The following is a 17,881-nucleotide window of genomic DNA, read 5'->3' as shown; positions in this document are numbered from 1 at the left end:
GGAGCTGAGAATAAAATATGCACAATTTTTTTATAAATATGCAGAAACTGGACAAGTAACCTTTTAGTAATGCATCAAAGTAGGTTTCAATGTTTTAGTTGGATGGCTCTAACATGGCTTAAAAATTTATTCTAAAGTGTACTCAAATAACTGCATTTCTGTTAAAATTTGTTTAAGTATTTTCTGCAGTGTTTTAAGTCACCATTAAGTGAGCTGCAACTCAGAGCGACCTTATCCACAAAAGAACAAAATGTTGCCTGGGCCTGGGTCATCTTCACACTTGCTCTGGTTACGCCCACTGCGCCAACTCCAGGTCTGTCCATCTCACTGAACAACTTCTCTGCTGTCCTCTACACTGCCAGGGACTGATCACTCCTAATAACAGGTTCAAAGTGAAAATGATAGTCTCATCATCCTCACTTCAAAGGAGTATTCTATTTTTCTTTCAAGATGATTTATTTATTCCATTTGCTTCTCCACTACTATAATTCACATCAATTCTTTTTCGGACTTCCTTAAAACTCTGTTCCGCATTCATACGTACATTTATTTCTCCCATTTACAAATGCCATTATTTGGTATGAATCCATCAGCTGCTCCACAGGTAAAAGATAGGCAATTTCCTCCATGTGATTTACTGCCTCCAAAAACTCACTGGAGGGTCAGGTATGGGTCGGTCCCAAATGAATGATGGTACATAACACAATAATTTTCACATCAAAGGAATCTTGGTCCAGCTGTCTAAGCACTCAGCTGCTATCTGAAAGGACAGCAGTCCTTGGATGGAATCTAGAAACCTGCTCCACAAACAGCAAGAGAATAAGAGGCCTCTAGATTGGAAAAGAAATGGTAAAATTGTCACTATATGCCAAAGATAGGTTGTTGCTGTTGTCATGTGCCATCGAGTCACTTACGACTCATAGCAACCCTATGTACAACAGCCCTAAACTCTGCTCTATCCTGTGCCAATCGCACCATCTCCAATACATCCATCCCAATTACCCCAGTCACTGAATCAATCCACCTCATAGAGAGCCTTCCCCTCCTGCGCTGTCCCTCCACCCTACCAAGCATGATGTCCCTCTCCAAGGACCGGTCCCTCCTTACAACATGTCCAAAGTATGTTAGATGGAGCCTCAGAATCCTTGTCTCCAACTCCAAGAACGCAATAAAAAAAACACAGAGCTAGTAGACCAATTTAGTAAAGTGGCAGGGTACAAGATCAATATACACAAGTCTGTGGGATTCCTCTACAATAACAAGCAATACCATTTACAACAGCCAACCACAATTGAGATACTTAGAACTAAACCTAACTAGAGACACAAAGACCTTTACAAAGACAACTACAAAATACTTCTGTGAGGAACAATAAAAGACCTAAAGAGGAAAATGTTCCCTGTTCATGGATAAAGACTCAATACAGTGAAAATGACAAACCTGCCAAAAGCAATCTATCTACATGTTGAACATAATCCCAAAACAGATACCAAATTCCTTTTTCAAGGAGATAAAAAAGGTAATTCTTACATTTATTTGGAGAGTAAAGAGACCTTGAATACACAAAGCACTCCTGAAAAACAAGAATGAAGTGGGAGGTATAGCACTCTCTGACCTTAAAACCTGCTATACACGGTTCAAATCCACCAGATGCTCTGTTGAAGGAGGACAGGCAATCTCCTATACCAGTCAGATCTGATTTGATGGTACACACACACACACACACACACACACAAAATAATCAAATGAAAAACAAGCAAACACCATAAACCAACTATACAACTGTAATAACCAAAACAGCATGGTACTTGGTACAATGACAAGCACATAGAACAATACAACAGAACGGAGTACTCAGAAATTAACCCATCTATCTATGGTCAGTTGATATTCTACAAGAAAACAAAATCTGTCAAATGGGGAAACCTCTTCAACAAATGGTGCTGGCAAAACAGGACTGTTCCCAGCAAAAAGCTGATGTAGGATCCACACTTCTCACCACACACAAAAATCAATTCAAGATGGATCAGAGAGCTAGGCATAAAGCTCAAAACCATAAAGATCATAAGAGACAAAGGGGACCAAGCTTAGAAGGCCTCACCTATGGTATAAAGAGGCTGTCAAATACAGCCAGAAATACACCAGAAGAGAATAAAATAGACAAATGGGACCTTTTAAAAATTATATCCCTGCACACATCAAAAAGTTTTTCCAATAGAGAGAAAAGAAAACCTCCTAACTGGGGAAAAGTATTCAGCAATATCATTTTAGACAAGGGTTTCATAACAAAAGTTCATAGAATACTACAGGGCCTCCACCAACCCAATTACAAAATGGGCAAGAGACATGGCAAGACCTTTCAGAGGAAGATAGTGGGAAAGCCAACAGACACAAGAAGCAATGCTCAAAATCACTGACAATAAAAGAGATGTAAATCAAAACCACAACCAGTAGAAACAGCAAAGTTTAACAAGACAGCATGTAATAAATGTTGAGAGAATGAGGAGAGATAGGGACGTTTATATACTATTGGTGGGACTATAAAATGGTATAACCACTCTGGAAGGCAGTTTGGTGTTTCCTCAAAAAGCTGAACACAGACATTCCACGTGACCCAGCTCTTCCATTTCTAGGAATATATCCTGAGGAAATTCGAACTGAGACACAGAGATTTGTATACCAGTGTTCACATGGAAACAGTTCAAATGTCCAACCACAGTTGAATGTATTAAGAAATGATAGTACAGTCATAAGATGGAATATACGCAGCACTCAGAACAATGATTTTGAAAATTACCACAGAACATGAGAGAGGGCATTATGCTGAGAGAACTAAGTCATATAAGCATAAATATTTACAATAAATAGGACCATTATTTAAAATAGAAGGCTAACTGTTTAAATGTGTATGAAGATCCAAGGTGAGAAGGGGTGGAAACAGAGGGGTGAGGGGTGGGTTGCACAATCTGGTGTGTGGCGGGAGGCGGGGAAGGAAATGGGAGTGATCAGGAAGGGATCTGGAAAGAGTAATGAATATCATGGTTTAATGGTGACTGATTTTATAAAATATAATGAATGAAAATGACTGTATGGGTGTGGGGGTGGGGAATCTGTTCCCCAGGAGAATCATGTGGCAGTCAGCTTCCCTAAGATCTTAATCTAGGAAACAATACGGGGTAGTTCATTCTACTCCATCCCACAGGGTTGTTATGAGTCAGAATCAACCCTGTGGCAACAGGGCAACAGGTTTGGTTTTTTATCTCTATGTTAACCTCATGAAGTAAGTAAAACAGACACTCCCCATGGATTACAGCAGAGAACAAAGTTAAGGGAAAGTGGTTTAGTCTGTCCAGTGTGACATGGTTCATATGTTGTTATGTGCCACTGAAGTCGCCTGCAACCCTATGTACAGCAGGTCTGAAGGCTGCCCTGTCCTGAGTCAGTCTCACTAATTCCGACACACCAACCCCCATTACTCCAGTCACTGTATCATTCCATCTCATCCGGGGTCTTCCTCTCCTATGCTGTCCCTCCACTCTCCCAAACATGACGTCCTTCTCCAAGGACTGGTCTCTCCTGGCCATGTGCCCAAACCACAACAACAATCTGATGTCTGTTTTTCTCAAACTTTAATACACAGGCCACTGAGGTGAGGTTCCGGCTGAGTGTGTCTCACCTCCCTGATCATGAAATATAGCCTGGGAATCTTCACAAATAACAAAAAAATCTTTTCAAAAGCAATACAAAAGATTCTAAAGAAAATCATCTGAATGTAACATTTGAAACTCACTCTAATGTATATATATTCCTGTATACTACTCTAGGTATAATGAAAAGGTAAATAAGATTATCTGTGGAAATATCTATGTTTTAGAAACAAAGGAAGCTATGAGGCCAGAAAACCAATTTGTATCCTAGAGACAAATATCTTATGGATCAAGTAGCAATAAAAAAAAATAAAAAATAAATAAGTCAAACATGGATAGGAGTTCTAGTCTCAGTGGTCTAAAACACTTCTGGAGACTTAGGGGAAAAGTTAATCATTTTGACAGGGTTTTAAAAGAAGATTCTTGATAAAGAAAGAATGGCAAGGAAATGACAATACAAATCTGCTGTTTAGTACCACTGAGTGGAGTTGAACTCATAGCAACCCTGTGAACAACAGATCTGAACCTTGTCTTGTCCTGTGCCGTCCTCACCATCTCTGACACATAGTAGCCCACTGCTGCAGTCACTATGTCAATTCACCTCATTGAGGGCCTTCCTCTCTCTTGATGACCATCCACCTATCCACGTATGATATCTCTTTCCAAGGAACAGCCTCTCCTAACAACATGCCCAAAGTGTGAGAGACAGTTTCACCATCCTTGCCTCCAAGGAGCACTCTGGCTGCACCTTTTCCAAAACAGTACTGTTTGTTCTTTTGCTAAGTCTGTGGGATACACAGTACTCTTCTCCAACACTACAACTCAAATGGGTATTAATTCTTTTCTCGTTCATTCTCATTGTCTATCTCTCAGATATATACTGAGTGACTGTAAAGACCATGACCTGAGCCAGGTGTACCTTAGCTGACATCACTGTTCAATAATTTGAAGAGATTCCTGACAGCAGACCTGCCCAATGCAAAACACCTGCTGATCTCCTGACAGAACCAAGGGAGGTGATTGTGGATCCAAGAAAGATGAAATCATTAATAATTTCAATTTTTTTCTCTATTTTTCATGATGTTATCTATCAGTCCAGTGGTAAGGATTTTTGTTTTACTGAGTGATTCAATTTGTACTGAAGGCTTTGATCTTCTGCAGCAAGAACCTCAAATCCTCAATTAGGGAAAGCAAAGCTGTGTCATCTGCATAGTTCAGGTTGTTGATGAGTCTTCCTCTGATACTTTTGTCATCTTCTTCACCAGAATCCAGTTCCTTGAATGACATGTTCAGCATACAGTTTGAATAGAATGGAAAAAGAATAGTTTAGTATGGGGAAAAGGTACAACTCTGATGCCCTGATGCACACCTTTCCTGATTTTAAATCATGCAATGTCCCCTTGCTCCATTCAAACAACAGTTTCTTGGTCTTTTCATATGAGCATAATTAAGTATTCTGACATTCTCATTCTTCTCAATGTTAGTCATAGTTTGTTGCGATCTCCACAATCAAATACCTACACAGTTAATAAAACACATTCTTCTAGCATTCTCTGCTTTCAGCCTTGATCTATCGAACATCAGCAATAATATCCTTGGTGCCACAGTCTCATTTAAACCCAACCTGAACTTTAGGAAATTCCCTATCTGTTAACTGTTCTAGTCATTTTTGAATGCTCTCTGGATATAGGCAGTATTCTGCTTACATGTGATACAGATAAGGTTCTGTAATTCCCATATTCTGTTGGATCACTCTCTTGGGAATGGGAACAAATATGAATCTCTTCAAGTCAGTCAGCCAGGCACCTGAACTCTAAATTTCCTAGCATAAATTACTGAGCACATCCGGAGCTACATCTGTTAGGTGAAACATGCCAATTGGAATAATATAGATCCCTTGAAACTTACTTTTTTGCCTTCAATGCACCTTGAACTTCTTCCTTCAATACCATTGGCTCTTGTTTACATGGTACTTCCTGAAATTTTTCAGTGTCAACCAGCTCTTTTCTGGTACATTGACTTGGTGTATTCTTTTGATGCTTCCTAAAATCATTCAAAATCTTTGCCGGTAGCATCTGTCAGTTGTGCAAATAGAGGACTGAATTTGTTTTTCAGCTCTTTCAGCTTGATAAATGCAAAGGGAGTGCTCATCTCTGAACATTCGGTTCTAATAATTTTCTTTGTCTTCTCAAGCTGTCATGTGAAATCTGCTTTTCAGCTCTTTACTTCAGCATCTCTTCCCTTTGTTTTGGCTTCTCCATCTTCTAATGCAATTTTCAGGTTTACTTTCAACATCCAGTTTGCTTTCTTCTTTCTTCTCTCTTTTTGTAATGACTTTTGGTTCTCTTCACAGATGCTATCTTTGATGTCATCCCAGAACTCATCTGACCATTGATCACTGGTGTTCACTGCTTCAAATCTATTCTTAAGGTGATTTTTACATTCAGGTGGAATAGCCTCAAGATCTTATTTTGGTTCTTGTGGACTTGGTTTTCATTTTCTTCAGCCTTAATCTGAACTTGCACGTGAGTAACTGATGTTCTGTTCCACAGTCAGCAACTGGCTTGGTTTTGACTGCTGATACGGAACTGCTCCAGTGATTCCTTTTTCAATCTGATTCTTATGCAGTCCATCTGGTGAAGTCAATGTATAAAGTTGTCACTTTTTTTTTTAAAAGGTATTTGTTATGAATAAATCATTAAGTATACAAAATTCAATCATTCTATTTCCAGCCTCATTTCCAGCACCAACTTTGCACTTTCTGACTAGCATTCCTTCTTCATTGTTTCCAACTTTTGCATTCTAATCACCATTTAGCATTAACACATCTTGACTGTATGTTTGGTCAATTTCAGACTGCAAGATTTGGTAGAAATCTTCAATATCCTTTTTATCATTAGCTTCTGGTGCACATTTATTTAAATAATAGTCACATTAACATGTCTTCCTTGTATGCACATGGATAATATTCTATTGCTCACAACACTGTACTTCAGGGCAGAACCGGAAATTGTCTTCTCAATTATAAATGTAATGCCATTCTTCTGTTTTTCATTTCCAGCATAGGAAACTATGGGCAGTCTGATTCAAAGTGGCCAAAGCTAGTCTATCTCCTCTCACTAATGCCTAGAATGTAGATGTTCGTGCATTCTATATCATTTTTCACAACTTCTAGTGGTCAACTCCTAGACCATGAATTACTCATGTGCAAGTTCAAATTGAAGCTGAATTAAAACCAGTCTACAAGAACTAACATATGACCTTTAATCTATCCCACTTGAGATTCAAAATTATCTGAGCGGATTTGATGCACTGAATACCAATGATCAAAGACCAGGTGAGTTGTAGGGTGATATCGAGATACCCATGAAGACAGCAAAATGTCATTACAAAGAAAAAGAAATAACTGTGGAGTAGGAGGATGCTTCTAGTCACCTGCCAGAGGAGCTGTGGATGTCAAGGAGGAGAGAGAACAAGGCGTCATTACAAAGGCAGAGAACACAGACCGCATGTATGAAAGGCAAGACAGAGATCACAAGAGTTAAATATTTCAGCTGGGAAAGAAGAAGGAAAAAAGAGTAAGTAGGACAAGAAGTCAAAATACAAAAGTGTAAAATACAAAATACAAAAATGTAAGCTGAAAATTTTGGAATTCTATCCAAATCACAAGTATTTAAACTTGCAGGTGAAATTTCATCACTGGTCTGTTTTGTACTATGTCTGAACTAAACAGGGGTTTTACATATTTAACTCAGAATTAAATCATAGCCAACTCTTCCGCAAGTTTTTAGAGGCTGTAAAGTGCATAGGAAGAGATTTCCCATCCTTCTTCCTCAAAGCAACTGCTGGATTCGAACCACCTACCTCTGAGTTGGCAACACAACAACTACATTTTTTAAAGGCTATTTTTTAAAAAAGGAAAGAAAATTTTAATTTAGAAATCCCAAAACCGTAGATAGCTGCCTCCCTACTTTCTAGACCTTTAACAAAAAAACTTGTACTCACTGAGTAGGGCATATGTAACTTAAGTCAGCAATTTAAAAGTGACATTTAGCATACTGTTATTAAAATAATTACTAAATTTTATGGTTGTTATTTAAACTTAGCATAAAATGAGCTATAATGTTCTAAGAGTTTAAACTCATAACTAAACAGTTATGATGCTATTATATTCTATAACTGAAGAATCTTATAATGAAACCGGTAAAGAATAAAAACAAACATTGATACTTCTTCCTATAATGTCTACTGTCTGAGATTCATTCAATAAGCACCCAAATATCCTTATTACTTGACAAGAAAAGTGCTGAAAATTTCTGTAGTTTGGCTTGGCTGAAAGCACATTGGCGTTTCTATAAATATTTATTATTACATTTTCCAGTTGCAGAAATTGAGTATCAGAGGCACCTTCTTTGAAAGAGATGCAATTCTTTTTGTCCCAAACTGCTGTACTTGGAACAAACACTGAACAAGTGCCTTTCAGATGTTCTAACTTCCCTACCTAGTGGCAGTCTGGGTTAGACAATGACCAGCGAGCCCCATCTCATCACAACCCTATGACAAAGGAAGGAAACTCTGATCCCATGCCATCTTCACAACCTCTGCTGTGCTTAAGAACATCACTGAAAAAAAAAAAAAAGGAAACACACACACACACACACACACACACACACACACACACAAAGAACATCACTGAAGTCAAAATAGGAATTACACGTTAAATATTTAGAATGTTTTTAGGAAATATTTTACTGTGGGAAAAATTTTAAAAAGATCATTCGCGTGGAAAAATATGCACAAAATTCTTTATCATACAATATTTTTACTAGGATTCACTCATCCATTCATTGCCATCAAGCTGGCCACCAGAGCTCCCTTTACTAAGACTGCTGTTGTGTACTGTATTCAGAACCAACGTACAGCTGCTGACTCTCCAGCAGATTTTTCGGAGGCTGTAAATTACACAGGAGGAGATCGCCCATCTTTCTCCCACAGTGTAGTTGGTAGGTTCAAATCTTCTGCCCTGGGTTTGGCAGAGCAACACCTTACTACTAAATCACCGGAACTCCTGAGATTAGGAACAACATAGTACATTATCTGCTTCATTAAGGCTTCATCAGCCTTCCAGACAGCTTAGGTTAAGGACCCTGGCTCTGACTCTCTGAGACAGTCCTGTCAGGTCTGCCTTATGTCAGTGTCTGGTTCTCTGTCGAGGTTACTGCTGTCTCATGTAGGTCTTGGTCTACATAGAAAACAAGATGTGCGCTATACTCTCTGCTTCCTCCTCCTTACTAATGGTTAGATTCCCAAATTGCTGCTGCTGAAACTGCTCCATTTAAACTTAGAATGGAGAAACTAGCCAATCTCCTGTGGACAGACTGTTGTTATGCACCACTGTGCTGGAAGTGACACTCTAGCAGATTTTCAGAGGCAGTAAGTTGCATAGGAAGAGACTGCTTATTTTTCTTTCATGGATCAGCAGGTAGATTCAATTAAGTATATTCTTGATGCATATTTAATAGTAGTAATAAAATATATTTGCTTATCACTTAATATACTTTACTGATGACTCCAATACTGTAAGTGACATAGAAATACCACTTGATCCAGCAATCCCACTACTAGGTATATGTCCCAAAGAAATAAGAACTGCAATACAGAGTGACACTCACACCCATGTTTACTGCAGCATTATTTGCAACAGCAAGAGTTGGAAACAACCCAAGTGTCTACCATCAGATGGATGGCTAAAGAAACTGGCACATTCACGCAAAGGCAAATTATGAATCACTAATAAACAAGCAGGAATTTGTGAAACACCATGCATGGATAAATATGGAACAAACTATGTTGAGTGACTTAAGACAGTTAAAAAAGAGAATTACAGTACAAGACCACTAATGTATAAAAAGCTAAGGAAAGGTTCACATACAGAATCAATCTCAGAGGTTTAACAGGGATGATGAGGTGGGGGAAGAGAGTAAAATAAGTTATATGAGGGGAAAGGTTTGGTTACACAACGCAATTAATTACATTAAGCAATTATAATTATATAAAACAAAATGCCTGAATGAAACCTCCATATGATTTGCAAACTTTCACTCAAATGCATTAATTGTCTAAAAATACAAAAAATGAGTGACATTATCATAATTTCTGTGACTTTCCAAAGTAATTTCTGATACAATTTTAAACAAAAAACAAAATCTTCCCTAGATAAACACATGCAATAAGAGCTAACTGCACTGACAGTCTGGATTAATAACTTCCCTCTATCTATCCCTTTGTAATTTAATAGTCACCCACCCACACACTAACTTTGAACTAACAGCATGATTTCCTTTGGCAAAAGCATTTCACAACTGTAACACAAGAATGTAAAAAACAATTAAAGTGTAGATAGAAATGTTTATAAGTAGGTTCCCCCCCTCAGATAAATATTTGGAGAAACCTTCAAAATATGTAGCATTCAAATTAATTCTTCTTTAGGAGAAAGAGTTCAACATACTAGGCCATTTAATACCAGCAGCCCTTGTCTGGGTTAGCCAGCCAAACTTTTCCCCTGGAACACCAAAACTCAACTGTAAAGACAGAAGATCCAAGATAACTGCTAAAGAAAGTATCTTCTGATCTTTCAGTTTCTAAACTTTTCATTGCAGGCAGATATTTACACACTAGACTTTTCATTCTCATGCCATGAAGTCAATTTCAACTTGTACAAATGTCAATACTAAATTCATGTGACTGAATGTATCCTTTGAAATCTGCTGCTGTTGTTTGCGCTGCAGCATAGGAATCAATTCACAGCTAAACTACTTGCCTTTGAGTTGGCAATGCAACTCCTTACCATTAAGTATTTTATACTTACTGTCTTTAAATAACTTCTGTCAGATTTTAATCTTTAAACTAGCTTGATATTTTCCTATATTGTACCGACAACAGTTTGGATTTTGACTACTCAAAATAGTCACTAGAAAGATATGGAGACTTCCAAGTTAGTTCAATCCTCTACTGATTTATTTAAAAAAATATTTCAAAGCCATGAATTTATACTTTAAAGTCAAAACACTGCACTACAAGTCAATCAAAGATATTACCACCTAAATGCTACAAAGAGTGGCAGACTACATTATGCTTGGATATATCTTTTCATGTGGGAGACTGAAATTAATAAAATCACATTTCTGAAAGAAATAAAATTGTAACTCAGTGACCCTATGAGCAATAGATCGGGATCCTGTCCTATCCTGTGCCATCCTCATCATCTCTGATACACCTGAGCCCATTGCTACAGTCACCATGTCAATTCATCTCCTTGAGTCTTCCTCTCTTCCGCTGGCCCTCTACCTTTCCAAGCATGATATCCCTTCCAAGGAACAACCTCTCCTAGCAACCTGTCCAAAGTATACAAGACATGGTGTTCATCCACCCTTGCCTCCAAGTTGCACTCTGCCTGCACTCTTTCCAAGACATAAGGTTATCACCTTAAAATGATCCCTAGTGGTACAGTGGTTAAGCATTCAACTCCTAGCTAAAAGGTCAGCAGTTCAAAACCACCAGCCACTCTGTAGTCACTCTGCATCTCTAACAATGTACAGCTTTGGAAGTCCTTTGGGACATGACTTTGCTCTCTAAGGTCACTATAACTCTGAACCAACTCAAGGGCAATAGGATTTAAGCAGTTAATTTTTTAAAAAATCACTATTTATTACTTTTCTCAGATTGGATAACCTTAGAGGTCCCACCCTAAATGTGATACGTCATGTCAAAAAGCACCTAACATGCTTATTAAAAATGCAATTTTGGACCCTACTCCAGACCTACAGAAGAATGAATATTCTAAACAAGTGACTCTCACATACATTCTAAATAGGAGAACCAGTTATGAACAACTGTGTTAGCCAAGTGAGGCGTAAGATGATCCACTGGATGATGGAAGAAAACTGTAAGTAATTTATCTGCTGTCGTTTAAAAGTTTATGTTCTATACTTCTAATATTATACGCATTCATGTTCATAAAGAATAAATTTTACCTAATATATTGCTTTTGATGCCAATGAATTGTGGTGCTGGAAAGGAGTACACATAACATGGACTGTCAAGAAAAAAAACAGGTCTATCCTCGAGAGGGTAAAAAGCAAGTTTCTCTTTAGTGGTAAGGATTTTAAAGTTCTATCTCAAACACTTTGGACACTTGGCCAGGAGGGACCAGTCCTTGGAAAAGAACCTCATGCTTAGAAGGTGGAGAGACAGTGCAGGAAAGAAAGACCCTGGATGAGATGGATTGACACAGTAACTGGAGTAATGGATGTAGGTGGGTTGGAGTCAGTGAGACTGGCTCAGGATAGGGCAGGGTTCAGAGCTATTTATTGTACATATGGTCGCTATTAGTTACAAGTGACTTGATGGCACATAGCAAAAATACACTGCTATCATGGCACAAGTATTTAATTTGTAATGCTTCAGTTCTTTTTGTTCTATAACTATGACAACTCAATATATGAATTACTGGCTTTTACAGATATCTCTGTAGTAACCATCAATCCAAGAACCACTAAGGCACCTCTCACTGTTACTGAGGGCATGACTACAGAATCAGGGCTATTTATTTGGTTAAAAAACATCATTCCACGGATGACTTGGTAATTACAAATAAAATTGAGAAATCCCGTTGTTGTTGCTGTTGTTGTTTTTTAAAAAAAATCCTTCTTTCAGAAGAAATGAAATAGAATTTATGTTTCTCCTTTTCTTTACTACTAACGGAATGACTATGCATGAAAGACAAGTCTTTTCACCTCCATTTAAACATTCTGAAATAGAGTATAATCTAGACTGGAAAATAAAGAAGAATGTAAAATAGATGTAACACACATAGGTATGCACACTCCTTCCAATTCTGCAATGTTTAAGAATGGAAAACAGATCAAGTGGATTTAGATACCTTTTCTTTGTGTCACATGGAAACCCCAAAGACAATCTTTAATAGCCAGAAAGTATTGCCATCCAGGAAAACAAAACAAAATAAACCCATGTTTTAGATGTCAAAGCTTCACTTACACAGTCAAATGACAAACACAATGGCAACTAAAAATCATAAATTTAAATGACAGAATGAATTAATCACTACTCTTGCTAACCACCAAGACCAAGACGAGACGTCAGCCTCCAGTCAACTTCCAGACTGGAGGGAAACTCCAAGACCCCAGGCCCTAGGCCAGCCCACAGAACCATTGCCTCATCAATGATTTTAAAGTTTCTGGGGTCCTTGTTTTGTGTGTTACTGTTCTTTTTCTCCCTCAAAAGTGGGTGGCCTTGAGCCTTCTGCTCGAGGGTGTAACTTTAAAATCCTGTAGGTATTAATTTTAGAAGAATATTCATTTAAAGATTCAGCAATCATTTGTCTATTTGCTGTACAGAACAACTTGGAGTTGCTGTGATACTGAACGCTATTCCATAGTCGTGTCAAATATGATAATGGTTACTGATTAATGTACAATGGTTGGATGAGCTTCCAGATTGATTCATGTTGGGAAGCAGGAATGGTATCTACTTCCTAAACTAGATGCCTCTGGAAACTCTGCATACTCTCTCATAAATGTACAGAAATGATGTTCAGGTCTTTTGTGCAAAGCTTACTCTGAGTCACATTCAACTTGAAACACTTAACCACTGCTAAATGAGAGTAGTGCTGTTAAATCTGGAGGAACATTATTCCAATTTGTACATCATTCTTTGTCAATGTGCTATATGAGGTAACCTGGGTTTGCTATGATGCTGAACCTTGTGCCATGAGGGTATCACATATCATAATGGTTTCCCATTGTGGACAGTGTTTGGTGGAGCTCTCAGTAGTAAAACAGGTTTGGAAGCAGAAATGGCATCCACTTCCTAAACCACATGCTTCTGGAAATTCCATGAACTTGGAGAAGCAATGATAATTATGGAAAGGCATTAGCTCTTTTGTTCACAGAGTCACTCTCAACTCAACCACAATCAATAACTCCTCTTGCTGACACCAAAACAAAGAATTTCAAAAGTAACCAAAAGTTCATTAAAGGAGTTGTTAATGTGCCATCAAGTCACCTATGACTCACAGTATATGTACAAGAGCTCTGAACCCTGCTCTATCCTGTGCCAATCTTATTGTCTCTGACACGCCTACCCCTATTACCCAAGTCACTGAGTCCATCCATCTCCTTGAGGGTCTTCCTCCCTTGCACTGTCCCTCCACCCTCCCAAGCATAATATCCCTTCCAAGGACTGGTCCCTCCTTGCAACATGTCCAAAGTATGTCACACAAAGCCTCCAAATCCTTGCCTCCAAGGAGCAGCCTGGTTTCACCTTCTCCAGGACAAAACTGTTCTCTTAGCAGTCCATGGTATATTCAATACTCTTCTCCAGCACCACAGCTCAAAGGCATCAATTTTTCTTCTATCATCCCTAGTCACTGTCCAGTTTTCTGACGCATAGCATGTAATGACCTCCCTGGGTCAGGTGCACATTAGTCTCCAGATTGACATGCTCCTCTTTAGAACTTTTATTTTATCCAGAAGCTCAGAGCAAATAATCCCCCTTGAGAACATTTCCACACAATAAATATCACACATATACTCGAAGTATAAAGTTCAGTGTTGAGGAAAGAAGGAACAAACCTCCAGTGAACACTGGTTATGCCACAGCTTTACAGAAGTTTAATACTGCACAAGATTTAGTTCTCCTTATTAAAGCCAAGATAAGCTATTCTATTCTCTTAATCTTCTTCCAAAGCACCTTTTCCATTCAAAAGTGATAAACTTTAAATATATGTTTCAGCTCAGGTTAATGTAAAGTACATAAATCTATTGCCATGGAATCTATTTCTACTCATGGAAACTTTTATAGATTAAAAGCTTCCTAGGCAGTAATTTTTATGGAAACAGTCGGCTACATCTTTCTCCCACAGAAACTGGTAGTTTCAAATCATCACAGACTTTTGGTTAATGGTTGAATAGTTTAAACTATACCAACAAGGCTGCTGGTTATTAATTCCAAACACATTATTCAGTAAGTGCATTCTATAAACTGCCTAGAATACAGAATTAAAATTAACGTTTAAAATAATTTAATTCACCATTCTAAAGATATCATTTATTAAATCTAATTGAAATTACTATCCTTAAAAGAGATTTAAAAATCTGAAAAACACTTACTTCATTTCCATGTTTTTGTAGAAATTCAATTTCCTGTTGTGTAAATGTTGTCATGGAGATGGATTTGACCCTGTGTGGTGGATTTAAACCTCGCCTAAAAAAGAAAATATTTTCAAAATTCACTATTATATACTGTTTAAAATGATACAGCTACTAAAGCAGAACATTTTTATTAGCACATTTAAAGTTAGAACTGTTTTCCACTGATAGATTAAACAATATTTTTAAATTATTTAAAATATTAATCTTAACAATAACTTGGTCTTGGAGCAACCAAACTAACTAAAAAACATGAGACTACATTTAAATGACTACACAGTAAAAAGTCCAAAGAACTTGTAACATTTGAGCTTCTAGGAAAGAGAAATATTATTTTACTGAGTTTTCCTATGGAAAAGAGAAAACTTCATATACATAAAACTCTACTGGAAACACTGAAAGAGGTGACTACTTAAAATACATTGAGTAGAATTCCAGCCTTTCAAGAGTGTCCAACTGAAGGCATGTTGAGCCCACCCATATGTCAGTAGAGATATGTATGCTGCCATGATGCTGAACTGCCTTCAGGAGAGTTTCAAGGCTAAGGCAGATTAGAAAGGTCTGACCATCTACTTGCAAACACTGGAAAACAATGAAGAATTCATGAATCTGCTTAACATGATGAAACTGAAGGACATTATGCTAAGCAAAATAAGTCAGTCACAAAAGGACGAACACCGTATAAGACCACTATTACTTAAAACTCTGGATCACCATGGTACAATCTGCAAGCTATTATGAGAATGGTACAGGGCCAGGTAGGGTTTCTTCAAGCATAGGGTCACCATGAGGCAGAGTCTTATATCATGACAGCTAACAAGATGTGAAAGAGAGCTATGCTGTCAGTGTTAGATGTGAATGAGTTCACCACAATTCATAGCGACCCTATGAATAGCAGACTTGAAAGGTACCCTTATCCTGCACCATTTTTACCTTCCCTCATAAGCTTGAGTCCATCGCTACAGCCTCTGTGACAAGCCATGTCACTGAGTTTTCCTTTCACTGATCCTCCACTTTTCCAAGTATGAAATCCGTATCCCAGCATTGACCCCTCCTAACCCCAGGCCCAAAGTTTGTGAGACAGAAGTTCATCATTCTTGCCTTTAAAAGGCATCTTAGCTGGACCTTCTCCTAGGCCTATCCGTCCTTCGACAATCCATGGGATATTCATTCTTCTGTAGCCTCAATTCTTCTTCCATCATCCTTAGTCACTGTCCATCTTTCGGATGATGTTGCTGTGTGCCACTGAGTCTCCTGTGACTCATAGTAACCCTATGTACAACAGCTCTAAAGCCTGCCCTCTCCTGAGCCAGTCTCACTGACTCCGACACACCTACCCCTATTACTTCAGTTACTATATCAATCCATCTCATCTAGAGTCTTCCTGTCCTGAGCTATCCCTCCACCCTTCCAAGCATGATGTCCTTTTCCAAGGATCGGTCCCTCCTGGCCACATACCAAAGTATATGAGATGGAGCTTCAGAATCTAGCCTCCAAGAAGAAATTTGGTTTCATGCAAAGACATCTCAAAGACAGACCTGTTTGTTGTCTTGGTGGTCCATGGTAAGTTCATTACTCTTCTCTAGCACCACAACTGAAAGACTTCAATTCTCCTTCTGTCATCCTTAGTTACTGTCCAGCTCTCTGATACATAGCACGCAATTGCAAATAATTGTCTGGATAAAGCACATCTTAGTCTCTAGATTGACATCATTGTTTCTCAATACTCTGGAGAGGTCCCTGTTACATGGGACATAACTGAAAAAACCATGACTTGAATCAAGCCCATCTTACGCTTCAAACTGGTATCACCGCTATTCAGCACCTTGGAGAGGTCCTTGACAGCCGATTTCCACAAAGCAACCATCTTTTGATTTCCTGACTGCTGATGCCAAAGTATTGATTGTGTATCAAAGCAAGGTGAAATTATTAACGACTTCAATCTTCTCTCCATCCAACATGATGCTATCAATTGGCTCAGGGGTGAGGATTTTTGCTTTCTTGATATTGAGATGTAATTCATATTGAAGGATTTGATCTTTAATAAACACCTCAGGTCCTCTTCATTTCAGCAAGTTGTACCATCAGCATAATGCAGCTTGTTGAAGAGTCTTCCTCCAATCTTAACTGCACATTCTTCTTTATAAAGTCCAATTTCTGAAAATATTTTCTCTGCATACAGACTGAATATGTATCAAGAAAGGATAGAGCCCTGCTTCACACCTTTCTTGATTTTTGACAATGTGATGTTCCCTTGCTCTGTTCAAACAACAGCATCTTGGTCTACGACAAGTTTTGCATGACACAATTAAGTGTTCTGGGATTCTCATTCTTCTCCGTGTTAGCCATAATTTGTTATGATCCAGAGAGTCAAATGTCTTTGCATAGTCAATAAAACATAACAGACATCCTTCTGGGACTCTCCTCTTTCATCCAAGATACATCTGTCGTCATCAATTATGTCCCTGGTGCTATGGGTTCTTCTAAATCCACCTTGAACACAACCAACCACCATACCCATGAGCTTCACCTGATGGAATACACAGGAATCAGAGTGACTACATCTGTGGTAAGAATCATTGGAGAAGCTCAATGTTGGCAATCACAACCAGACTAAGTTTTGACTGTGGAACAGACCATCAATTACTAGTATGCAAGTTTAAAGTGAAATTGAAGAATATCAAAACAAGTACACAAAAGCCTAAATATGACTTACGTCCATCCCACCTGAATTTAAACATCATCTCAAGAACAAGTTGAAGGCGTTAAACACTAATAATCAAAGATCAGATGATTTATGGGAAGACATCAAGATATCATCTATGAGGGGAGCTCTGGTGGCCTAGTGGCAAGAAGCTGCAACTACAATCCCAGAGGTGCACAGTTCGAATCCACCAGATGCTCTGCCGGGGAAGGAGGGGCAATCTCCTCCTGTACCAGTCAGATCTGATTTGACGGTACACGCACACAAAAATAATAAAAATTTTTTAAAAAAAAAAGATATCA

The 17,881-nt window shown here is 38.3% G+C and overlaps 1 protein-coding gene across 3 annotated transcripts in view; it reads right to left on the bottom strand.

The window, feature by feature from the left end:
- Nucleotides 1-14,924, bottom strand: part of AGFG1 (ArfGAP with FG repeats 1) — a 66,587-nt gene extending 51,663 nt beyond the window's left edge. For all 3 annotated transcript variants that reach the window (XM_006890299.1, XM_006890297.1, XM_006890298.1), the window contains exon 1: nt 14,837-14,924. In XM_006890299.1, the coding sequence (XP_006890361.1) occupies nt 14,837-14,890 (54 nt within the window). In that variant the 5' untranslated portion in view covers nt 14,891-14,924. The remainder of the gene's footprint in view (nt 1-14,836) is intronic.
- Nucleotides 14,925-17,881: the final 2,957 nt, after the last annotated feature.

Source organism: Elephantulus edwardii, unplaced genomic scaffold, assembly GCF_000299155.1.
Source record: "Elephantulus edwardii isolate Elephantulus edwardi_28Jun2011 unplaced genomic scaffold, EleEdw1.0 scaffold00087, whole genome shotgun sequence".
Lineage (NCBI taxonomy): Eukaryota > Metazoa > Chordata > Mammalia > Macroscelidea > Macroscelididae > Elephantulus > Elephantulus edwardii.
Note: the sequence above shows the minus strand (reverse complement) of the source record. Positions and strands in the feature narration are given on the sequence as shown.